The 24575-nt window shown below is 39.1% G+C and overlaps 1 protein-coding gene across 1 annotated transcript; it reads left to right on the top strand.

Annotated features, from left to right (window-relative positions):
* The first annotated feature begins 787 nt into the window (after positions 1-787).
* LOC108415973 (cadherin-like protein 26) lies at positions 788-24301 on the top strand. Its single transcript, XM_037541166.1, has 15 exons — positions 788-890; positions 8720-8833; positions 11477-11626; positions 14451-14595; positions 14688-14863; positions 14951-15082; positions 18283-18465; positions 19535-19854; positions 19970-20112; positions 20705-20929; positions 21426-21647; positions 21764-21885; positions 22126-22233; positions 22851-22916; positions 23820-24301. The coding sequence occupies exons 1-15, from the start codon at positions 855-857 to the stop codon at positions 24021-24023; spliced, it is 2346 nt and encodes a 781-aa protein (XP_037397063.1). The 5' UTR covers positions 788-854; the 3' UTR covers positions 24024-24301.
* The last annotated feature ends 274 nt before the right edge of the window (positions 24302-24575 follow it).

Raw genomic sequence — 24575 nt, forward strand, 5'->3', positions numbered from 1 at the left:
ACAGTCTCTAAATTATTAATATTTTTTTTTAATTACTGGAATTGCCCTTTAAATATTTCCGTTCACTCTCAGACATAAAGGTAGTCAACTGTCACTGTGGCAGTGCCCCTCTTGTCACTTGGTGGAACCCTCATGTGTAGATCTCAGTACCTTTAGCCAGGAAACAACTAACTGTATTATACAGTTACTACTATATTATACTAAACAAATAACTGTATTATAATTCATTGAAATTATATTTTCTAAGCTGTATTAACTCCACACACCCCGTCTCACCTCAGGGCTTTTATTTTATTGTTGTTGTTTTAAAACATTCGTTTATGAAAAAGATACAAATAAGAACTTTTCAACTTTGAGGTTTACAATTGGACCTTAAAACCACTCATGTGCCTTTGTTTGTCCCCTACATTAATATTATTATATTAATATAATATAAAAACACGTTTTATATTATTGTCTCTTGAGTAACACTTTAACAAACTTAGTTAATTTAAATGAAGCTCAGTCCTTCAGGAAGACCTGACAGTGCTGAGTAGCTGCCTGTTTCTCTGTCATACAAGAGTGTACACACAATATATATATATATATATATATATATATATATATATATATATAGAGAGAGAGAGAGAGAGAGAGAGAGAGAGAGAGGACTGTGTGTGTGTGTGTGTGTGTGTGTGTGTGTGTGTGTGTGTGTGTGTGTGTGTGGTTTATGATGTCATGTTGGCAGGCCTCCTTCATTAGAATACCCACCCCTCACCCTTTACTGTAAGAGCAATGGATAGCAGTGGAACCTGCAGAGAGGAAAGAGCAGTTCTTTCTCTGCCACATGATCACACACGACTGTCCAATACAATATGAGGAAACTAACTCTTGCTCTCTTCCTTGCTGTGGTGAGTACCTGTGCTTGATGTCGTATCTGGGCTCTGGTTTCTATTATTACAACCAATCATATTATTATATTCTGCAGTGCAGTCAGGGCTGACCGCTGGGTGAATGTACATACAGTAGGAGACACTAACTTTTGAACACAGCTGGACTCATGAGATGGTAGAACATTCAAATGTGTTACTAGCAGTCAGAGTTTTACAGTCATCAAAGAAGAACTAGCCTGTTACTTTTTTAAAGCCAAACAAATCATCCATCCATCCATCCATCCATCCATTTTCTAAGCTGCTTCCCCGTCATGGTCGCAAGGGGGTCCTGGAGCCTATCCCAGTGGTCATCAGGCGGAAGGCAGGATACACCCTGGACAGTTTTATGGTCTATATATATTGCTATATGCTTACAATTTACTGCTGAAAGCCAAAAATCTTAGACACTTTTTGTATTATTTTATAAAAATTATTTTTACAGAGTATGTCACTGAAGAGACGCCATCTGTTTATAGTTTATAGCCCAGATTTGCGGGACAATGGGTCGACTTTCAATAGTCTAAAGTTACATTACCCATCTATTTGACTGGAGAGAAAACAGTTACAGCTCTCATATGACACCCACCTTTTGAATGTAGCTTATGAAATATGAAAGTTACGAAAAATTTTGACAAAGTGAATTTTAGAACCACAGATTTAAGAGGCTACAAATTTACACTCTGAAAAACAAAGGTGACAAATTGTTCACTATAGTGATGCCATTGAAGAGACACTTTTGCTTGAAGATTCTTCAAAGAATAATTTTATACATCAGAAGTGTGAGTGTGAAGAACTTTTTTAAAGAGTGAAATTAAAGTTCTGGAGTTCTTAGATTCATATATCCAAGCTAAGAACCTTGCAACAAACTCTTAAAAGCAAAGATGCCAATAGAGAAAAGAACCACTTTTATTTCCCTAAAGAACCTTTAGTGGAACATTTTAAGGAATCTCCACATTAATTAGAGTTGCTCTACCACTTCTAGGTGTTTCCTAGCCAAGAACCACTAAGGAACCTTTTATTAAGACTGAATGTACAGTAATGATCCATTCCTGAGTATAATGTATAATGTAATGTTCTGCTGTCAGTGTTGTTTGATTTAGCAGACAAAGCTAAAACTGACACCACTCCCTTCGCTAAAAGTGTTGCTCTTGAAAAACTAGAATTATTGATCCTTGAACTGGCAGGAACAACTGGAGCAAATAGTTTTTACTTAATATCACATCAAAGGTACAGCAAAATGAACATTACCTTTATTTCAAAATGTCTCTATAATTAAATGGTTAAGCTGTGTTATTCAAAGTGGATTCAGAGTGGTTTGGTGTGAAATGCTCTGTTCTAGAGTAACTTACTGAGCCAGAATTGTTCACAGAGGTGGTGATAGGAAACAAACAGCCCCCTCTAAAGATACGATCACATTACCAAGTTCAGTGGCACAGATCCAATTTTTTGCCCTAACATGACTCTGATGTGTTCAGACCTGTGTGGACACACAAATCTGATCTTTTCTAAACAAACCTGAGACACTTTCATTTGTGGTCCTAGATCAGGTATGTACTAGTTATTGGCCATGTGACCTTAATGAGAACACTCAGATTGAAATGTGCTGTCATTCAGTGTTCAGTCAGCTGATCTGAGTTAATTATCCTTGCAGCAAAGGCTCGTTTTGCATGTTAGTTTGTTTGCGGTTCATACGATGCATGATTCGTTCATCTTCACTTGATGTTATTGATTAGGACGTGGCCGTTTCAGGATGCCAGTTCAACCCCATTAATGACAGATTTGAGTCACTTACCTGAACAAGTGTGAACCATCATGCTGGAGATATCAGATCTGAGCAAAAACTTGAATTGAACATTGAGGCCTATAATGTAAATGCAGCCTAAAAGCTCCCTCTCAGGAAGTTATTATTTGAAATGGTTATGAATGCGCTGACTAATGTCTTTGCTAAAGTTTTGAGACATGATTTTGGACTTTTACATATTTTTCAAAACCCAGGAATACATAATAATAATAATAATAATAATAATAATAATAATAATAATTTTAATTCATATAGGACTTATGCTGGTGGCCCCCTCCCATCGACCCACCACCGATGGGAGGGGCAGTAGTAGGGGTGCGGTGCATTGTGGATCGGGCAGTGTCCGAAGGCGTGGGCCTTGGCGTTCTGATCCTCGGTTGCTGAAACTGGCTTTTGGAACTTGGAACGTTACCTCACTGGCGGGGAAGGAGCCTGAGTTGGTGCGCGAGGTCGAGAGATACCGGCTAGATATAGTCGGGCTCACCTCAACACACAGCTTGGGCTCTGGGTCCAATCTCCTTGAGAGGGGCTGGACTTTTTTCTTTTCTGGAGTTGCCCATGGTGAGAGGCGGCGGGCAGGTATGGGCTTTCTCATAGCCCCTCGACTCGGCGCCTGTATGCTGGGGTTTTCCCCGGTGGACGAGAGGGTAGCTTCCCTATGCCTTCGGGTTGGGGAACGGGTCCTGACTGTTGTCTGTGCTTATTCACCGAACAGCAGTTCAGAATACCCAGCCTTCATAGAGTCCTTGGAAGGGGTGCTTGAAAGTGCTCCTCCTGGAGACTCGATTGTCCTACTGGGGGACTTCAACGCTCACGTGGGCAACGACAGTAAGACCTGGAGGGGTGTGATTGGGAGGAATGGCCTCTCTGATCTGAACCCGAGTGGTGTTCAGTTTTTGGACTTCTGTGCAAACCACAGTTTGTCCATAACGAACACCATGTTTGAACACAAGGATGTCCATAAGTGCACATGGCACCAGGACACCCTAGGCCGCAGTTCAATGATTGACTTTGTAGTCGTGTCAGCGGACTTGCGGCCATGTGTGCTGGACACTCGGGTAAAGAGAGGAGCTGAGCTGTCAACTGATCACCACCTGGTGGTGAGTTGGATCAGGTGGTGGGGGAAGATGCCAGTCAGACCAGGCAAACCCAAACGTATAGTGAGGGTTTGCTGGGAACGTCTGGCAGAAGAACCTGTCAGATTGATCTTCAACTCACACCTCCGTCAGAACTTTGACCAGATATCGGGGGAGGTGGGGGACATTGACTCAGAATGGGCCATGTTCCGCTCCTCCATTGTTGAAGCGGCTGACTGTAGCTGTGGTCGCAAGGTAGTTGGTGCCTGTCGGGGCGGTAATCCTCGAACCCGGTGGTGGACACCCCAGGTGAGAGATGCTGTCAAGCTGAAGAAGGAGTCCTACTGGACATGGTTGGCCTGTAGGACACCAGAGGCAGCTGGCAGGTATCGACAGGCCAAGCGATCTGCGGCTTTAGTCGTTGCCAAGGCAAAAACCCGGGTGTGGGAAGAGTTCGGTGAGGCCTTGGAAAGTGACTTTAAGTCGGCTCCAAAAAGATTCTGGCAAACCGTCAGGCGACTCAGAAGGGGAAAGCAGTGTGCCACTAGCACTGTATATAGTGGAGATGGTGTGCTGCTGACTTCGACTGAAGACGTCATTGGGCGGTGGAAGGAATACTTTGAGGACCTTCTCAATCCCACCAACACGTTCTCCAGTGAGGAGGCAGAGTCTGGGGACACGGGAATAGGCTTGTCCATTACTGAGGCCGAAGTCGCTAAGGTAGTTAAGAAGCTCCTTGGCGGCAGGGCTGCAGGGGTGGATGAGATCCGTCCCGAGTTCCTCAAGGCTCTGGATGTTGTGGGGCTGTCTTGGCTGACACGCCTTTTCAACATTGCGTGGACATCGGGGGTGGTGCCACTTGATTGGCAGACTGGGGTGGTGGTGCCTCTTTTTAAAAAGGGGGACCGGAGGGTGTGTTCCAACTACAGGGGAATCACACTCCTCAGCCTCCCTGGTAAGGTCTATGCAGGGGTACTGGAGAAGAGAGTCCGGCTTATAGTCGAACCTCGGATTCAGGAGGAGCAGTGCGGGTTCCGCCCTGGTCGTGGAACACTGGACCAACTCTTTACCCTCTCCAGGATTCTTGAGGGTTCATGGGAGTTTGCCCAACCAGTCCACATGTGCTTTGTGGATTTGGAGAAGGCATTCGACTGTGCTCCCCGGGGTATTCTGTGGGAGGTGCTTCGGGAGTACGGGGTACATGGCTCTTTGCTACGAGCCATTCAGGCCCTGTACAAACAAAGCAGGAGCTTGGTTCGCATGGCCGGCAGTAAGTCAGACTTTTTCCCAGTGAGAGTTGGACTCTGCCAGGGCTGCCCTTTGTCACCGATTCTATTCATAATTTTTATGGATAGAATTTCTAGGCGCAGTCAGGGGATGGAGGGTGTCCGGTTTGGTGACCTCAGGGTCACATCGCTGCTGTTTGCAGATGATGTGGTCCTATTGGGGACATCAGGCCGTGAACTTCAGCTTTCACTGGATCGGTTTGCAGCCGAGTGTGAAGCGGCCGGGATGAGGATCAGTACCTCCAAATCCGAGGCCATGGTTCTCACGCGGGAAAAGGTGGAGAGCCCTCTCTGGGTCGGGGATGAGCTCTTGCCTCAAGTGGAGGAGTTTAAGTATCTCGGGGTCTTGTTCACGAGTGATGGTACAAGGGAGCGGGAGATTGACAGGCGGATTGGTGCTGGGTCAGCAGTAATGCGGTCTGTTGTGGTAAAGAAAGAGCTGAGCCATAAGGCAAGGCTCTCGATTTACTGGTCGATCTACTTTCCCACCCTCACCTATGGTCATGAGCTTTGGGTAATGACCGAAAGAACGAGATCGCGAATACAAGCGGCTGAAATGAGTTTCCTCCGCAGGGTGGCTGGACTCTCCCTTAGAGATAGGGTGAGAAGTTTGGTCATCCGGGAGGGACTCGGAGTAGAGCCGCTGCTTCTTCACGTCGAGAGGAGCCAGTTGAGGTGGTTCGGGCATCTTGTTAGGATGCCTCCTGGACGCCTCCCTTGGGAGGTGTCACAGGCAAGTCCACCGGGGAGGAGACCCCGGGGAAGACCCAGGACACGCTGGCGTGACTATATCGCCCAGCTGGCCTGGGAGCGCCTCGGAATCCCTCCCAGGGAGCTAGTGGAAGTGGCTGGGGAAAGAGAGGTCTGGGCTTCATTGCTCAGGATGCTGCCCCCGCGACCCGAACCCCGGAGAAGCGGAAGATGATGGATGGATGGATGGATGGATGGACTTATGCTGGTGGCAGCTCAAACCGCTTTAGAGACATGTGATAAAACAGTTATAGAAGAGATCATTAGTATTTAATTAGAATCAGAAGAAAATGAAGAAGATTAAATTAGAAGATAAAGATAAACACCGCAAGACATTCAGTTTTAGTTAAATGCTAGTTTACAGAGATATGATATTAGGTGCTTCTTAGAAGTGAGCACTGAGCTTAACTGTCTGATAAAAGGTGGAATTGAGTTCCAAAGTTTAGAAGCATAATAACTGAAAGAGGCCTCTCCATGTTTTCTGTGTTTTCCAGCAAGTATCTGTAGAAGGCCACTATATGCAGATCTTAGATTACGTGCCGGAACATAAACAGACAGACACTCTGTGATGTAAGCAGGTGCTAGTTTATTTTGAGCTTTAAAGACTAGTAGCAGAATCTTGAAATCTATCCTGAATGATACAGGCAGCCAGTGCAGTTCTTTCAAAATGGAAGTGATGTGATCTCTCTTTTTAGTTTTTGATTAGGATGCGCACTGCTGCATTTTGTACAGGCTGTAAGTGATGTATACTTTTATTAGGAAGTCCAGTAAGAAGAGCACTACAGTATTCAAGTCTGCCTGTAACAAACGCGTGAACATGTTTTTCTGCATCACTCTGAGACAGAAAAGGCCGAACTTTAGCAATATTTCTTAAATGATTAAAAGCTACTTTAGTGAACGTGTTTACATGTGGGGTAAAACAGAGTCTAGATCATGCAGAGGAACATAAAGAAAAACACTGCATATAAAACTAAGAAGATGCTTTCAGGTTCACAGGTGGTTTTGGATAGAAAATAAAATGGCTTAGGGTTCTTTGGCAAAGATAGTGGTACACTACAGAACACAGCAGAACCCTTTTGGCACTATACAGAACCTTTGAAAAACCACCTTTTTCAAGAATATATGTTTGTTTTGTATACATGGTGTCCCCTGGAAATTTATGGAATTTCCTTCAAAGTGATGAAACTGTTTGAATAAATATTTGGGTCTGTTGATAGGCCCTGACCTTTTAAGGGAAAGGTCAGGGCCTATCGGCAGACCCAAATATTTATTACACACTTCTATAACCTAAGAATAGCTCAACTAATTTATGCTGAAGTCCTTGTAGTTACTGAATAATAAGGTTTAATGTGTAACAATCCTCATATTTTAAGGGGTTAATGTTGTTCACAGGTTATTTTATCATAATAATGACTACCTGTACAGTAACATCACTCTACTATCATTTTTTGGCTTATCAGATTTGGCATCACCCATTCAAACATAAGCATATGCTGGACAGGAAACAGCACATAGTCAGCAGTGATGGATGGATGTAGAACATTGAGAAATTAAACAGGCAAATAAAACTGATGTGCCAAATTTCTTGTAATAACATCATTCTACGTGATCCAGCTTGTTCATTCTGTTTCTCTTTTACATTTCATACAGATTGAGATTTGTTATTGTTTTAAATAGCTTCTGACCATCTCCTCCTAGTTCCATAGTCGTCTCTTTATTCATAAAAGGGAGGTTCAGTCTTCTAGATTAAAGAAGAACTGCCCAGAGCTCCAGCCCGAGTTCTCAGAATTCTGTCCTGTAGACATGCAGGCTCCTCTCACACCACAGCCATATTTTTGAAGGTGTGGTCTGAGATAACAAAAGATAGAAAAATGAAAGAGAAAGCCTCAAAAACTCAGCATAAAGGTGAATACTGTGTGTTTCAGAATAGGAGAGTTAGCCTCAGGGGCAAGTGGAGCACTGGTTACTGAAGCAAAATTTCAAAAAACCAATCAATCAGTCATTCTCAAACACCAATCAGTCCCCAACTTCATTCTTCTGTTCTTCTCTCCAAATGGTACAAACGTCAGGCTTTAGGAGGGCTACTGCTACTGTTTTTAGCTTTATGCTAATGCACTATAGGTCATGTTTATAGAAAACAGTGAGACATACAATGTCAAAAAGCACATAATCAAGTCCATTAGAGGGAATAAACTCCAGATGCTCAGAGGGAAAGGTTTTGCAGGCAGCGCCATGCTAATTGGTGCAGTATAAGCTTATATTACTTGAAGCTACATTAGCCCTGTAACTCCAATCCTAAAGACACCAAATGTGTTGGCTAATCAAGATCTACATCTTTTGTAATTTACTTTGTTAATTTTATCATGAACAGCATTTTAATACAATGCAATTTGAGCAAAGCATATATTTATTTAATTCTGGATATACGGGATCATAGTAAACAATACAAAGCTTATATGAAATGAAACATTAATATAGGTTGAATAAAAACAAAAATATTACTACTACTACTACTAGTCATACATATGACAAAGTAAAAGTAGGTTTTATTTTGTTTAATTTATATTAAACTTCAAGTATTGTGTGTCTCCATGTCTCAGGTTTTGCTATCTAGCTGTAAATAGTTCTAGATCTAATGTCTAATTGAAAATGTATCAGGTGAGCACTGAACCAATCATTTTTTGGCTGCAGCTATATTACCTAACCAAATCTTACAGACTTTTCCTGTCATATGAAGAGTTATCATTTAATAGTGTAAGAGTGAGGTCAAATCAACTACATTTAATGAAAGGGAGGAAACTGCCTTTTGCTTTTAGATCACTGGTGTTCAGTTAGATGTTCTCTCGTTTACAATTTTGCTTGATTAACTCATAGCAACTTCTCTCTGTTCTTCAGTATATCTGCTCTGTAGCAGTTCACAGCAGGATCAGGCAGAAGAGAACCTGGATCATTGACAGCTTCAACATTGAAGAAGAAAACCCCGGCCCTTTCCCTTATTTGTTGGGGACGGTGAGTATCAAGTTTCATATCACCTTCAACACAGAACAGATTGTTAAAGTTGTAAATGTGGAATGAAGAACCTTTACCTGTACAAAACTGAAACTGCTGAGGTGCCTGAACTTTTATATTTTTATTCCTATAGATTTTAGGTAGCATCTCCTGGAGATGGCTTTAGAACTAATAAGAGTGTCAAAGATCTATTCCATATTCCAAAGTAGTTTCAGTCATCACTAATACGAGACTAATAAGCGCTACACAAGTTTCAAGGCTTTTCAAAATGTTCTATATAGAACCATATACAACACATTCATCAGTCTGAAAAACCCTGCTCAACACATCAATCTGAAGAATAATATCACCATGTAAAGAACCATTTATGCACACAAATGGTTCTTTGAGTGTTCTGCTCATGGTTCTAGTAAAAATAGTATAATAATTTGTATAGCTAGCTCTTCAAGAGGTGTTTTGTGCCATATTTCATTAATAATAATGCAAGTGATTTTCACACCCCCATAACATATAATATTCTCATTATGTAAGAGTTCAGCTCATAAAGCACAATAAACCATTCAGATGTGGTTAATGACCTCAAATGGACTCTAGTAACTGGTTCTTGAAGGACTCTTTAGCAAAGATACTGTATAGAACCATGAACAATAAAAAAATGAACCATTTGCATCCCTAAATGGATCATTGCATGGTGCAATGGTTCTTCAGACTAATGGAGAACATGTTGTATGTGATTATATATATAGAACCTGTTTGAAAAGGGTTTTGAGTGTTGATTAGAGTGACTAAAATAAGGGTAAATAATGGTGATGAAGTAAAAATAATGTGGTATGTAAAAAGTTTATTTGCATAATATCAGTGCTTTTGTCATCTTTGTTGAAATGTTCATTTTCTTGGCTGATGAGATTAAATCTCCTCTAATCTCTCTTGGTATGTCACTCCATTCATGTTTCCTTCAATGGTGTGTGGTGCTCCAGCACTGTTTACTGAAAAGCAGCTCCATATCCTGATACTCCCACCTTCATGCTTCACTGGTATTCTTGGGATCAAACACAGAACCCTTATTTTCCAAACAGCTGAATTCTTTCCAAAGAGTTCTAGTGTTGTTTCATCTGACCAGAGAACATTGTTCTACAATGGTTCTGATTGGTCTAAATGCTTGTGTGCAAACTTAATGAGTACCTGTCTTTTTAGAGCAGTTGAGCGAGGGTTGGGGAAAGGGAAATAGTTACGGTGTGGTTCACTGTGTATTGTTTTCGGTGATGCTCTGCTGCTTTCACTTCTCATGTAACTTCTTCATCATCAGTCCGAGAAGAGAAATCTTGCGTGCCTCATGCCTCTCTATGAACTTCCATAAACTTTTCACTCAAACATTATTAAAACAGCTGTGGTGACAGTAGTTTAAGTTCTCTGTTTGGGCTCTGTAACTTTTTACGTCCTCTTGAGAACTTAAGGAAGCTCCTTCACCTTCATTTACACCTTCACACCATCATTATTTCTATGTGTTATGTGAAATCTTCCCAACCAAATCTAAAGTCATTCATAATGATAGCAGCATCAATATGTAGAACCTAATATATTTATTTGTAACTTTTACCTATATATCTATAGTAAAAATCTTACACTACACTAACACCTACAGTAGTCATTAGGAGGGCTTTTTGCTACATATCAGGGCTAAAGTGAATTTGAGAGTGATTAAAAATTAATATTGGAAGAAAAATACATGCTTATCTTTACAGCACAGTTACTTAGTGTAATGATGCAAGGTACCCCTTAGCACATTACCACTATGAATGACTGTATACATACTTACCTGTTTTAACATGCACTGCTCATACTAACCTTCAGGTCCTAAAAGATTACTGATTGTGACTCCTGGACTTTTACTTACCTGGGCGAGTCCACCCTCTGTAGTAGAGGAGGGGAGTGAGAACCTGTAAATACAAAGAGAAATGTGAATCGTGTGAACATTGTAAATAACGGTGATTGATTACTGTTTCTATGGCCTTGTATTTTGACGGCCACGTATAATATTGTGCCATAATCATTTCAATGTGTAAATAGGAAATGTATGGTTTATTTTCCTACTCGTGGGGGGAATGGAATAGCTTAGGGAAGGAGCTACCTGTATATTTACGGCTCTGTAACCACAGTTTGGGGTTCTTCTTCCCTTATGGTAGCAGTGCTAGGCTACACCTGTTTGTAAGGGTTATTTGTGTGAATAGACTTATGTGACTTTGCAGTCACAGTCTAATTTCCTCTGTTGATTGAGGTCGTGTTTGTTTTTTTTTGTTTTAAAAAGCGTGCTTGTAAATACACCGTTGTGGGAAAATAAAAGGTGACGGGTTAAAAAGAACTTCTCTACTCCTGCTCTTTTTTTTCAGTGTCTAGCTGCTTGCCCTACACTACCCATAAGGCGTACCGTTTTTATTCTTTTGGGGTAAATGTGGCCACGCTTTATCGCACTTAGATGGCAATGTATATATATGTATATATCTATGATTATGAAATCAATGATTTTTTTAAATGAGGCTAAATGCTTGATACTGTAATAATCTACAAATCTTAATTCAATATGCAAACTAAATTTTCTTCTACTGCACAATTTTCTAAATTAGCCACCACATTCTTTTGTTGCAGATTGAACTGGACAGAAAATATTTGGTCAACTTTAGGCTGCATGGTAGTGGTGTTGATAAAGAGCCCAAAGAGGTTCTGAAAATCAATCAAAGAAATGGCCAGATTTGGGTGCATAAGAAGGTGGACTACGAGACTCTTCAATTGCTCCAGGTATGATTTTCTTCTGCTTAATTGGAGCAAGTTTTTAGTACACAGATGTTTAGCTGTAAAATGTTTTCATCATGTATACATACTAGAGAAAATGTAAAGCTTACACTATATTGCCAAAAGTATTCAGTCACCCATCCAAATCATTGAATTCAGGTGTTCCAATCACTTCCATGGCCACAGGTGTATAAAATCAAGCACCTGCTTCTAAAAAACATTAGTGAAAGAATGGGTCGCTCTCAGGAGCTCTGTGAATTCTAGCATGGTACCGTGATAGGATGCTACCTGTGCAACAAGTCCAGTCCTGAAATTTCCTCGCTATTAAATATTCCGCAATCAACTGTCAGTGGTATTATAACAAAGTGGAAGTGATTGAGAATGACAGCAACTCAGTCACAAAGTGGTAGGCCACTTAAAATGACAGTGTGGGGTTTGCAGATGCTGAGGCACATAGTGCATATAGGTCGCCACAGAGTCAATCTGCAGAGTCAATCGCTACAGAACTCCAAACTTCACGTGGCCTTCAGATCAGCTCAAGAACAGCATAGAGAGCTTCATGGAATGGTTTTCCATGGCTGAGCAGCTGAATCCAAGTCTGGGTTTGATGGTTGCCACGATAATGGCAGTTGTCTGACTGCATTGTGCCATGTGTAAAGTTTGGTGGATGGGGATTATGGTGTGGGGTTGTTTTTCAGGTGTTGGTCTTGGTCCCTTATTTCCAGTGAAAGGAGCTCTTAATACTTCAGCAGACTAAGAGATTTTGAACAATTTCCTGTGCCCAACGTTGTGGGAACAGTTGGGGGATGGCCTGTTCCTGTTCCAACATGATTGCACACCAGTGGACAAAACAAGATCTATAAAGACATGGAGGAGCGAGTTTGGTGCGGAAGAACTTTACTGGCCTACACAGAGTCCTGACCTCAACCCGACAGAACACCTTTGGGATGAATTAGATCAGAGACTGCAGGTCAGGCCTTCTCATCCCACATCAGTGTCTGACCTCACAAATGCTCTTCTGGAAGAATGGTCAAAAATTCCCATAAACACACTCCTAAACCTTTGCAAAGCCTTCGCAAAAGAGTTAAAGCTGTTATAGCTGCAAAGGGTGGGCCGACATCATGTTAAACCCTATGGATTAAGCATGGGATGTCACTCAACTTCATATGCATAAGCAAATACTTTTGGAAATATAATGTATGTCACTATTAATATTATAATTTGCTGCAATAATTTGTATACATAAACTTGTACAGCTCATTATTTATTCAGCTAAACACCATGTACAGCATTTATAAATATACACCCACACACTATATAAACCCACAATAACTATATAAATGGTCGTTTAAAAACTTTTGTACACTTTCAAATTCTAATTAACCCTCTACTGCATGCACCATGAGAGCAATATTTAGAACATGTTTGACTCACTTTTTACATACAATCAATCAATTTTTATAAAAGAATTATGATGTGTGAATTTTTCAGGGCATGTTGCCTTAAAGCAACATTGTGTGACAATGAAAAAAAAATGTCACAAAATGAGAAGCTACACTTTTTGTAATACTGAAAAATTTTGAAATGTCTTTTTCAATTTTATAATCAAATCCCCAAAATTGTTCTAAATAGAACATAAGTTCTTCAGACAAAAAATTAGTCACCTTGCGTGTTTAAGGTGGTAGTAACTTCAGGCTCCTGCAGATGGTGCTGCAATGGATGATCAGTCTATAAATCATAGATTAAGAAAAGGCAGTACAGTGCAGTGAATGTCCCATTTGATGTGTGGAAAATGGATCACAAAGCATATGTGAATGATTGGAAAAAAAGGAATGATTGCATTTGGGCATGACAAAGGCCATAGAGTGATAGAAATAGCTGAATTTGCAGGTGTATTGAAATGTACGTTCATAAAGATCTACCAGCAGTGGCAAAAATCCCAGTTTACATGAAATTCTCATCAGAACTGTGGCTGAAACATGAAACTAACAGACAGGGACCACCGATGTGTTTCACACCTCGTGAATAACCCCTGTGAACTCCCTGTGGAGTTTTCTTTCAGAAATGATTTGTGAGGGACCTGCAGTGACTTCTAGAAGCAATTCTTGCCTGGAATTATTCACAAGGTGACCAGACAAAAAAAATAGTCACCACCTTCAACATGCAAGGTGACTAATTTTTTGTGTGAGGAGCTTAATTTTAAATGGAAAAATACACGTTGACTGCAGTTCTTTTGTAACTGCACAAGTGACTGTTTCTGTTTTCAAGTATATAAACATATATCTATAAACACGATTTCAAACTTGGGGAACCTGATTAGAATTATCTTTGATCTTGAAAACAACTTTCTTTCCTAACTATGTAATTTTGAAAACGGGGGCAAGGCAAGGCACAGATACCAACAGACTCTTTGTGCAGCTGAGGGTCGCCAAAGAAGTGAGTTATCTACAAAGACCTTCCTTTTAAATTAACTCAGGCACATTGTACATTTATGACCCACACAAGCTAAACAGGCTTTTTGTATAAAAGCTCGTTTCTACCAGGTCACATAAAAAAGAAACTGAGCTGATGCTGGTTGAAATGGAGGATCCTAGGTTTAAAAAATATTCCAAGTTATTATTCTGAGAAAATTAGATATCATTTTGAAATAATAAGTTCAATTGCTGAAAATGAGCTGTACTAGTTTTCAGTAAACTATAGGGTTTTAATGATTTGCATGTCATTGTATTTTGTGCAGCATTTTAAATGAGTGCCATTAAAAATGATGAGATATGGTAAAATCCCTTTTTAATCTATGATTATTTATTGCATTGTTTTCTCCCTGTTGTAGTTAACATTTGAAGCAACAAATGTCTCCAATAACCAAGTGGACACAAGGCTCGGGGTTGAGGTCAGGATCCTGGACATTAATGACCACGCCCCAGTCTTTAGTCCACCTCACTATCAGGCTACTGTGGATGAGTCTACAGCTCAAGGTGATCCAGCTTTGCACTGTGTTTACTGGTTAATCTTACAGAATATGTTACGGTCATATTGCCAGTCTTGATGGTCATCTAAATCTCAACAGGTCAGGTAGTAGCAACAATGAATGTCACAGATAAGGATGACTCACAAACTCCAAATGGAACCTTCTCCTTCAATATCATCTCTGTTACTCCCAAAACGGACAACGTGGAGTTTTTCCTTGAGCCGACTGGAGCATCGATTACAGGAATTTTTTTTCGAGGATGTTTGGACTATGAGGTAAATAAATGCACTGACTGCAAATGACTCTGTGTCTTATTTGTTAACTTGCTTCATGCGCGAAATCCGTTTATATTTATTTTCCAGAAGGCAAACACATATACCATTGTGGTGGAAGCCAAGGATCATGGAGATAAAGTGCAGCTCTCCAGCACAAGTACTGTGACAATGAACATTACTGACAAGAACAATCACCTCCCAGAGATCACAGGTCAAACAGTAAGTGCTAAAAATTTTGAAATGCATGTAAATAAGCAATAATAAGCAACCTACTAAAGTATGATTATTATGTGCATTATAGTACATAATAGCTGTAGTTACCAGGTAGAAACTCCAGGTAGAAATATTAATGGTTTACAGTGAAAGTAAGCACACCTCATGTATCATACTTGCATGTATGGGTATTTCCTCTTCCTTTTATATGATACTAGTACAACAAACAGCATTGAAATTTTTTATTAATGATGATTTAGCCCTCTGGGGTCTGACTGCATTTGCTCCATGTGTGCATTTCTTCATAAACTCTCCTTTAAAGGCTCATCATAAAGCATGATCTTAATATGTTTCAAATCAAAATGCATGTTTCATCACAAATCCATCAGTTCCACATGGTGAGAGGCAGATGATGTGTAAGGGCAACTTTACAGATTCAGGAAATATTTGAACTGTAACATGAAGAGAGAGAGATATTCATTCAACCTAATGAGAAACTGTAGAACAGACTCAGTTTATATCACAATATTTACATTTAAAGCCAGTTATTCAATCAACCTAATGAGAAATTCAGACTCAACAGAGTTTTCTAATTTAGGATTTGTTCTTAGGTAAGAACAGAATCTGCACACACTCAAGAGCACAAAGAAACAGTTGTGAACAGTTCTGAAGTTCAGGAACACGTCATGAATCTGACATAGACTTTTCCTTAGGATCTTTCTCAAGAACACATTTAAGAACAAACTTAGGAGGATATTGATGAATGAGGCCTATTATTATGTAATAACTCTTAACAAACGCTACACCCCAGCAATAGCTGGCATTGACTCCTCAGCCAGAAGGCATTTCTTGTGATTGTATGTCAATCTCCTGTAGCTGTGATGTGAGGCTTTTTACTGAATACATCAAATTCCACTAATGATCTACTTGTTTTTTATTATTACTGTTTGTCTAAGTGTTTTAGGTCAATGCAAGGTCCACTCATGCTTCACCTTCATCTTCTTGACAGATCTCAAATACTGGTACAATGCATAATTCACAATTGGCTCCATGATGGTGAGCTGGTCAGGCCCTGAAGTACAGAATGATATAAACCATAAAACATTTACCATTTCTGGGCAAAAGTCCCACCTACCTCCAGTCAAAATGATTGTTTAGTACAACTTATTCATTTTTCAGCATCAAAGAAAGAAAAAAACTGTAGTGTTTACTGCTTTTAAAGAACAGCTAATGCACAACTCGTTGTGCTTTAATAACCCTCTGTGATCCCAATTTGTGCACATCTTCTTAAATTCTTCTTTAAAGTCTCCTCATATAACATGATACTCATTTGTTTCAAATTAAAATGCTCCATTTTCTTCTTCACTACTTCCCAAAACCACTGCAGCAACTTCAGCAGCTGTAAACTCTCTGTACCTTATTTCACACGTCTCTCCGATGTGGACTGAATGAAGAATGAAGGGTTTCCGGCATGATGTTTCAGTCCTTAGTGATTTCCTTAATGTCGAATGGTCAGTTTCACACAGAATATAGATGCACAAACCCACCAGTTCCACATGGTGAGAGGCAGATGACATGCATCTCAGTCCCTTTTCATAGCACCATAACTCCGGATGTGAGTCACATACGATGTCATGATAAGACGGAATGGAATGGGCGACTTTACAGATTCAGGAAATGTTTGAACTGTATTTCTGTCCTGGATTATCACAAGGATACAGACACAGATATAGAAACAAATCAGGCATATTTGTTGACCCAGGGCTATAGTCGGCCACGCCGTACATAAAGAGAGCTTTGTCTGTTTATTCTATGCCTAACTGTAACTTGGTTCCTCTGCCATCAGCATTAGATTAATTCAGTACTTCTTAATCAAATAGAACACAAACCTGCCCGCCTTCATAATAAGAGTACTCATCGAATAACCCAGTCAACATGCTGCAGAACTAATACGCTAAAATTAACATGCAGAACATTTTGAACGTGCTATAATATTTTTATCAGAAAACTACACAGAAGCCTCAACAACTAAATACAATATCAGATTTTTCATTTATTTAGTGTTCAGTCTTTACCTTTATTTATTCACTTTTAGTTTCTCGATCTTCACCTCAGTGTTGTCGGGCAAATCTCAGTTGTGCATCTACATTCTTTTATCAATAACAAGAGCTTCGCTTTTATGCATTTTAAAAAATATAATAAATACAAAATGTGACTTGCCTCTATCCTGGAGTTTTGGAAAACCATCTTCCGTATCTTTGAACTCGATCTTGGCCTGAATTTGGTGGGATAGCCTGGCGTGGATAGATGGTTGGTGGTGTAAAACATTCCTAATATCTGTATACTGTTTTGGACAGTGAATTATTGAGTACCATTTGAAATGGCTTTCAAACCCTTTACACATCAATAGTGCTTCATCAGGGACATAGGGAGATATTTTTGATCTTAGATTGTTGTAGCCATACAATTCAGTTGCTAAAGCTACACCAGATCACACTCTTTCTGATGTTTGTATAAGACAGTGTCATCCAAATGAATTAATTTATAATAATTTGTTTTTTGGCAGTCATTTCAGTGCATATTAATCTATTTGTAGATATTTGGTGCTTTGCTGGACAAGGAAATTCCATTTTAGTTGGTTTTATTTGTAGTCTTCTCTTCTATCGTTATCATTAATCGTTCTTTCTCATTAAATATCCATGCATGCAAATATACAGTGCTGTGAACATGTATTTGCCACTCACTTAAATGTTTCAGATCATCCAACTAATTGACAGGCTGTCCTTGATGATTTTCTAATAGAAAGCAGAATTCATGGTTCCATCAATTATGAGTCCAGGTGCTGCAGAAGCAAAGCAGACCCAGACCATCACACTACTACCCCCATGTTTCACTGTTGGTATGATGTTCTTATGGTGGTTTTCCTTCAATAAATGAAATCCTCATTTAAAAAGCATTTTGTGTTTACTTGGGTTATCTTGTCTAATATTAAAAGGAGTCTGATTATCTGAAACATTCAATTGTGACAAATATGCAAAAGGAGAAAAAAATGGGAAGTGGTAAATGATTTTTCACAGCACTATATATACTCTGAGAGAGGTTCTGAGATTTTTTATGAAGTTCTCTTGTTTAATTCATGTTTCACTGACAGCATATGACTGCTATTTTAGGTCTTACTAACATATATTTTACATATCTCTTTTTAGGGCCCTGGTAGGGTAAAGGAACGAGAGAGCGGAGTGGAAGTCCTGCGCGTGCAAGTAGCTGATAAAGACAGTCCAGGTTCACAAGCCTGGAAAGCTAAATACACAATTCATGGAGATAAGGAAACATATTTCAAAATAGAGACGGACCCCAAAACTAATGAAGGAGTGATAACAGTTCTAAAGGTATTTGAGTGTTCTGTTGTTTGCTAAACAAATTTGCACCTTAATATCATGTCTTATCTTGTCCAATTTGTAGATGGCATTGTGTTGACTCTTAGCTCATGCACTTGAGTCATACAGCTGTGGAAGTGTTTCACAAGTGATTTCAGTCGAGGATTGTGTGTCACCTCTGAAATGAAGATAATTAGCAGTAGACTTAGGAGCTTACATAGCCTCTTTCTCCACCCTGGAATGGTAATCGACTCAAATATTTTCAGTTAACATAAGCAAATAAAATATTTGTCCCCATAATTCTGTAATCAGAGAAACTAGAACTCTGCCCCCTCTCTGTGTGGGAAATGTTGAGCTGCTAGTGAGCAATGAAGACTGAAAGGGAAGCGATGAGACCCCCTGTGAAAAATTATTCACTCCTCTCCACATAGAAGGCTGTGCTGAGCTGTGCATTTCCATAAAATGGAGAACTGCAGCTTTCTTTATATTAAATATTCCTGCACAACTGACACAATAAACACACAACGGCACACAACGGTTCTGGTGAACCATTTCAGAATTTAAACATGCAAATGGTTCTTTGAATGTTCATGGTGTTGTATACAATCATTGTATATACTGAAGAACTTGTGAAGAACCATCTTTTTTAAAGAGTGCACTTTTTACAGTGTGCTGTACTAAATTAGATGTCAGATTAGCAACTAAATTCAATCAATCAACCTTTTTTTGACCTCAAAGCACATTGAGGGAGATCCTCATTTACAATGTAGCTGAGCCAATACAGAATATAGGAAAAACAAATGAAATGCTATGAGGTCATTTTAATCATAGTAGTTACATTTTTAAAATCTACATTTTAGTTGTCTTTCTTACTTTGTTGCATAATTTACACCGTCTTAAAGAAATGTTTCAAAATAACTTTTTTTTAATCCTTATTACATTGGCCTCCATTACAAGATAAGAATGTTTTTCTTCTCTTGTAAACCATTTTAGAGATTTGAGATTTTGTTCCGAAAGTGACAAAATGCAGTTCACACTGATTTAATGAACCTGGTACTTTTATTCTTCTTTAATTGCACAGGCAATGGATTACGAGGAGCAAACTTCAAGAAATGTGTCAATCAGTGTTGCAAATGAGGTGCCATATTTCTCCTGTGAAATCACCGGACGTCCTGCTAAGAGATTATGGGATGTAAAGACCTTCAATGAGGGGCCTGGCAAAAGTTTGCCAGGCTTCCCTAAGTTGTATCCTGTCAGCATTGCTGTGGAGGACGTGAACGACCCTCCAGAGTTTGTACCACCTGTTAGAAAAGTGGGGATCATGGAGAACACCAAACTAGGAACCCACTTGTGCACTCTTGAAGCCAAAGACCCTGATAAAACCTTTTCCAGCAAGTTTCAGTGAGTGGTACAGTAGCTGTCTTTGGCCTTAAACTTTCATTTGTTGAAAAGCTAATTGTGCTGGAAAGAACTTTAGCCTGAAATCTCTATATTTCTCTCTCTTTCATGTCCCCAGTTTTACCAAAGGAGACGATGTAGATAACTGGATAACTGTAGATCCAGAAACTGGGGAAGTGTTTACAGCAAAGGTTCTGGACAGAGAATCACCCTTGTTGAAGAATAGTTCCTACAGTGTGATCCTCTATGTTGTGGATAATGGTAAGAAACAGCACTGATTGTAATCATTGTGGAATGATTTTACTCCAGTATGAATCTGCAGTGTGTGTAGTTTTACAGTCTGGTAGTAATAATTGTGGAGATATTTTAATCCAGTATGAATCTGCAGTGTGTGTAGTTTTACAGTCTGACAGTAGTAACTGTGAAGTGATTTTAATCCAGTATAAATACATTGCCATTTTACACATCACATTTACAGTTTTAATTTGCTACTCAAATGCTTCCATAATACTGCAGGGTCATGCAGGATAAGAGTCAGCAGAGGCCATAATGTCTGCTCAGAAATGTTCTTTTAATTTGAATACAGCAGAAAAGTCATTTTCCTAACATCCAAAAAGTTGAGATGGTCACCTACAGTCATAAAATTCCACTCTATAATAGCCAATTAACTAAGCTAACTAATCCCACCACCGCATTTCAAACTGACAATACAAATAAAAGTGTCTTTTTTACTGAGGTTGTGCACCTCTCATTAGCCTCTTCTTATGGTCCTTCTGCAGCACATTTACCAGCCACATCGTGTTTTCACTGTTTTATGGTACTCTAATATTACTCATTTTTCTCCAACGTCCAGGTGAGCCTCCTATGACAGGGACAGGAACCTTGATCATCCAAGTGGGAGATCTGAATGATAATCTGCCCATACTTGAGGTGAACACACTGGGTATGTGCTTATCGGATGAGGCCACTATGACAAACATCACTGCTGTGGATCTGGACCTGCCTCCATACAGCAGCCCCTTCACCTACGAGCTCCTGGGGGATGTTAAAGGGAAATGGAGTATTGACCCCACCAGGGGTAAACAAAGCTCTCTAAATATGACTCAGTGCTTTATTTACCATTTGGTTTACAGCTGCATTACAGGAGATGGCCCTTAAGATATATTCCCTGTTGTGCTTTTAAAGATACATATTAATATGATTTTACAGACTTAACCATAAAATTAACACTACATCTTGATCAGACCAGGTGGATTTCCATGAAAGAATAATTCATGCAGCCACGCAAACATTCAAAATTGTGCTTTTTGAACAAGTTTTGTATTTTCTGAAAATTTGCCCCAGCAGGTTTTAAATCTTATAAGATTTTTGCATTTCTATTAATTATTCATTTCTACATGCAATATCTGAATCAATATCACTTACAAATAGCTTTACAAATAAAAATCTATTTAGAGACTGCTATAGAGTTTTGCTGAAACAACATTTTTCTCATTATGTTGTCATGAAAACATGTAATTGTGTATATAAATATTAGTGTATGTTTTTCAAAGGACATGCCTTTCTCTCTGTAGGGACAACTGTGCACCTGGTGAAAGAGAACACTGTCTATTCAGGTGTTCACGAGCTTCAGATCAAAGTATCTGACAACCAGGGCCTTTCCCTGACACAGAACCTCTCAGTCACTGTGTGTGACTGCACCAGCACACCAAACTGTCATCTACGCAGATCTTCAGGTGCCCAGGTGGGCAGCACTGCTGTCAGCATCATGATTTTTGCGTTTCTTCTTCTTCTAGGTACGGTTGAGCTATTGACAGAGTTAACATTACATTTTATCTTCAGTTTCAAGATGCAGTCTGCCTATAGATTGGTGTACCTGATGTATTTCCGAATGTATTTCCTTTTTGGACAGCTATTCTTCTCATGGCCTTTCTGATCTCCTGCAAGCACGAGAAAAAAATGATCATGACAGATGACGAACCTGGGTGGCGTCTCCTCAAGTCCAATACTGAGACTCTTGGCACAGACTGCAAGGTAATAAAACACTCTCTTGCCCACACCATACAGATTACATTATTAAAACATTAAAATATTGGTACATCCAGAAGAATAAATGAGAAGTGTAGTAATCACAAACTAAATCAATTAAACTTTTATGAAGCTACTTTAGAAACAGGGCCAAATTAAGTGTACAGTTATCTTCTTGGTCTTTTTGGATACCATAGTGTATTAGTTTTCAATAATAATATTTTTGTTTATTATCTCTTCATAAAGGTTCCTGCCAAAATCACCCAATTGGAGTCCATCCAGGCCATAAAGGCAAAGCCCAATTTGATATCAACACATGATGGAATTTCAAAGCAGGAAGTCATACAACAGAATGTATGAAAATCTAACTTACTATCTAATACATCGTGGTTTGTATAACATAACCAGCTACTCTTTATACTGTGTGAAAAGTGTATAATAAATAGACCAATAGACATTTTCCAAAATGTCTTGGAAAAAAAAACTTTTCTTTCTTCTTTATAGTTAGTGTTTTGAAGATACATCTCGCTGCTCTTGGAGCAAAATCTAGTATCTACATTTTTACCATTTTGTACTTTTTTACAGAATTAGAAAATTCTAGCTGACTTTTACAAAGTGCCAAAAATTCATTACAGATGGACCAATAGAAATGCCCTAAAAGTGCTTATAAATAATCTAGTTCCAATAACCAATACTAACTTTACAGGGGAAGGAAAAAATATACTTTACTTTTAATATAAGTCAATGGAACCTTTTTTTCCAAGTAATTTTGATTTCTTTTATTTAATTTACTCTATTCATCATGGAATTTACACACTTTACACAATGTAAAGAACAACAGGCATGTTCAGATTATGTCAAAAACTGAAAAATAACTAAAGAAATTTTTGTTTGTTTGATTTTGTTCTGACCACAGTGATATGTTTGTACATATAAACTCACAAATTATCACTTTATTCATTTTACTCCAGCACCAGCAGGATTACTATGACAGCACTTTTCCAAAAGAACAGTTGTTGAGAAGATCTCTGCAGCGGGTAAATACTTTTCATTTTAGAAACTGACAGATACAGTACTGTGAAAAAGTTTTAGATCAACTAAGAAACCATATGTCTGGGCCTTAAGTGTATTTTTGCCTGTAAAAACTTTGCAACCTAATGAAGGCATTTCCTCTGCATGTTCAAAAACATGGACCCAAACAGGAATCAAGTAGAACTTATGATTCTAATTCTAGCTGCCACCTGCTTGAGATCCAGCCATAACACTTTTTTTTCGTTTTGTTATTTTATGCCACTCTAAAGCACCTAATTGGGTTAATTAGCTAGTTTGCTCACTAGTTATATTTAAGTCCAACTTACTGGCTGATAGGAAACATTAGGAAATCAAACAAAGCTCATATTTAATTTTTTTTATACAGTGTAAAAACATGAGCAAAAGTATTCGTTCTTTGGAGACCTGCTTATATACTAATACTCCTAGCATTAGCACCATAATTAGCTTATGTCACCTTAGCAAACTCTTTGCAAAGTAAAATATACTTCACATGAATGCAAATGACAGTGCATGGACCCATTTCTCAACTTAACTATTAGTGAAACACCATCTGTGTAGCTCAAAGCGTCTGTGTTCACATCCTGGTGTGAAGTATGTTTTGGGTCTAATAGTTTGGTGCTTTTGTTAGTGATGTACAAGTGCTTGGTGACGTTATCCTCACCCTGCCAGAGTGAAGAATTAGCTCTATTTCTGTTACATTCAGCTGCAAGTGTTAAAAACAGAGCACCATTAGGTACTATGAGTTCTAATCTTGAGCAGGTATCAAAAACCTTAAAACTGGAATGTTCTGGACCAACAATAAAAAAGAGCAATTATGCCAAAGATTCCAGATGAAAAAAGCCATTAATGGGAATGAATTAACCTGAGCTCTTTTTTCTCCTCTGCAGAACCTTTTCCAGCTTCAGGCGCCAGGAGAAGAGCTTGGTGACTATGAACCTCATTGTTATGCATATGAAGGAGAACCCATGATTGACCCTCAACTGGATGCCATCTCCCTCCCTGAGAATGACTTCAATCCAAATGTTCTCACAAACCTGGATTGGCAATTCAACAAGCTGGCGAGCATCTGCAGGCCTGATTTAATGTTATAGTTAACCGAAAGTAGATGCTCAGAAAGAGAGAAACTTTGTTCTTGTGTAAAGAAGACATCACTTCTTTTCTGGAATATGAGTGGATTCATATTCATCTCTGAGCTGATAGGAAGTACACAGAGATTTTGAGAATGTGTCAGAATTTTACTTACAGGGATTGATTTTTGTCCGTGGAGAAGCCTGTGAACATTGTACATTCATTGTACATGTGGTTGGATAGTGTTGTGGTTAACACCTCTGCCTTCTACACTGTAGACTGGGGTTCAATCCCCACCTGGGTAAACACCCTACACTATGCCAATAAGTCCTTGGGCAAGACTCCTAACACTGCCTTGGCCTACCTATGTAAAATGATCCAATTGTAAGTTGCTCTGGATAAGAGCATCAGGCAAATGCCATAAATGTAAATTAAGTAACTCCGAGCTACAAACAAGACAGAGTTGGCCAAAATGTATGTTTTGAACTTGAATGTAAAGCAAAGAAATGGAAGGACAACTTTAGCAAATGAAGCTCATCACAGCAGCTTTAAGATAGAAGAACTATATATAAATA

Source organism: Pygocentrus nattereri, chromosome 9 (assembly GCF_015220715.1).
Source record: "Pygocentrus nattereri isolate fPygNat1 chromosome 9, fPygNat1.pri, whole genome shotgun sequence".
NCBI classification, from domain to species: domain Eukaryota; kingdom Metazoa; phylum Chordata; class Actinopteri; order Characiformes; family Serrasalmidae; genus Pygocentrus; species Pygocentrus nattereri.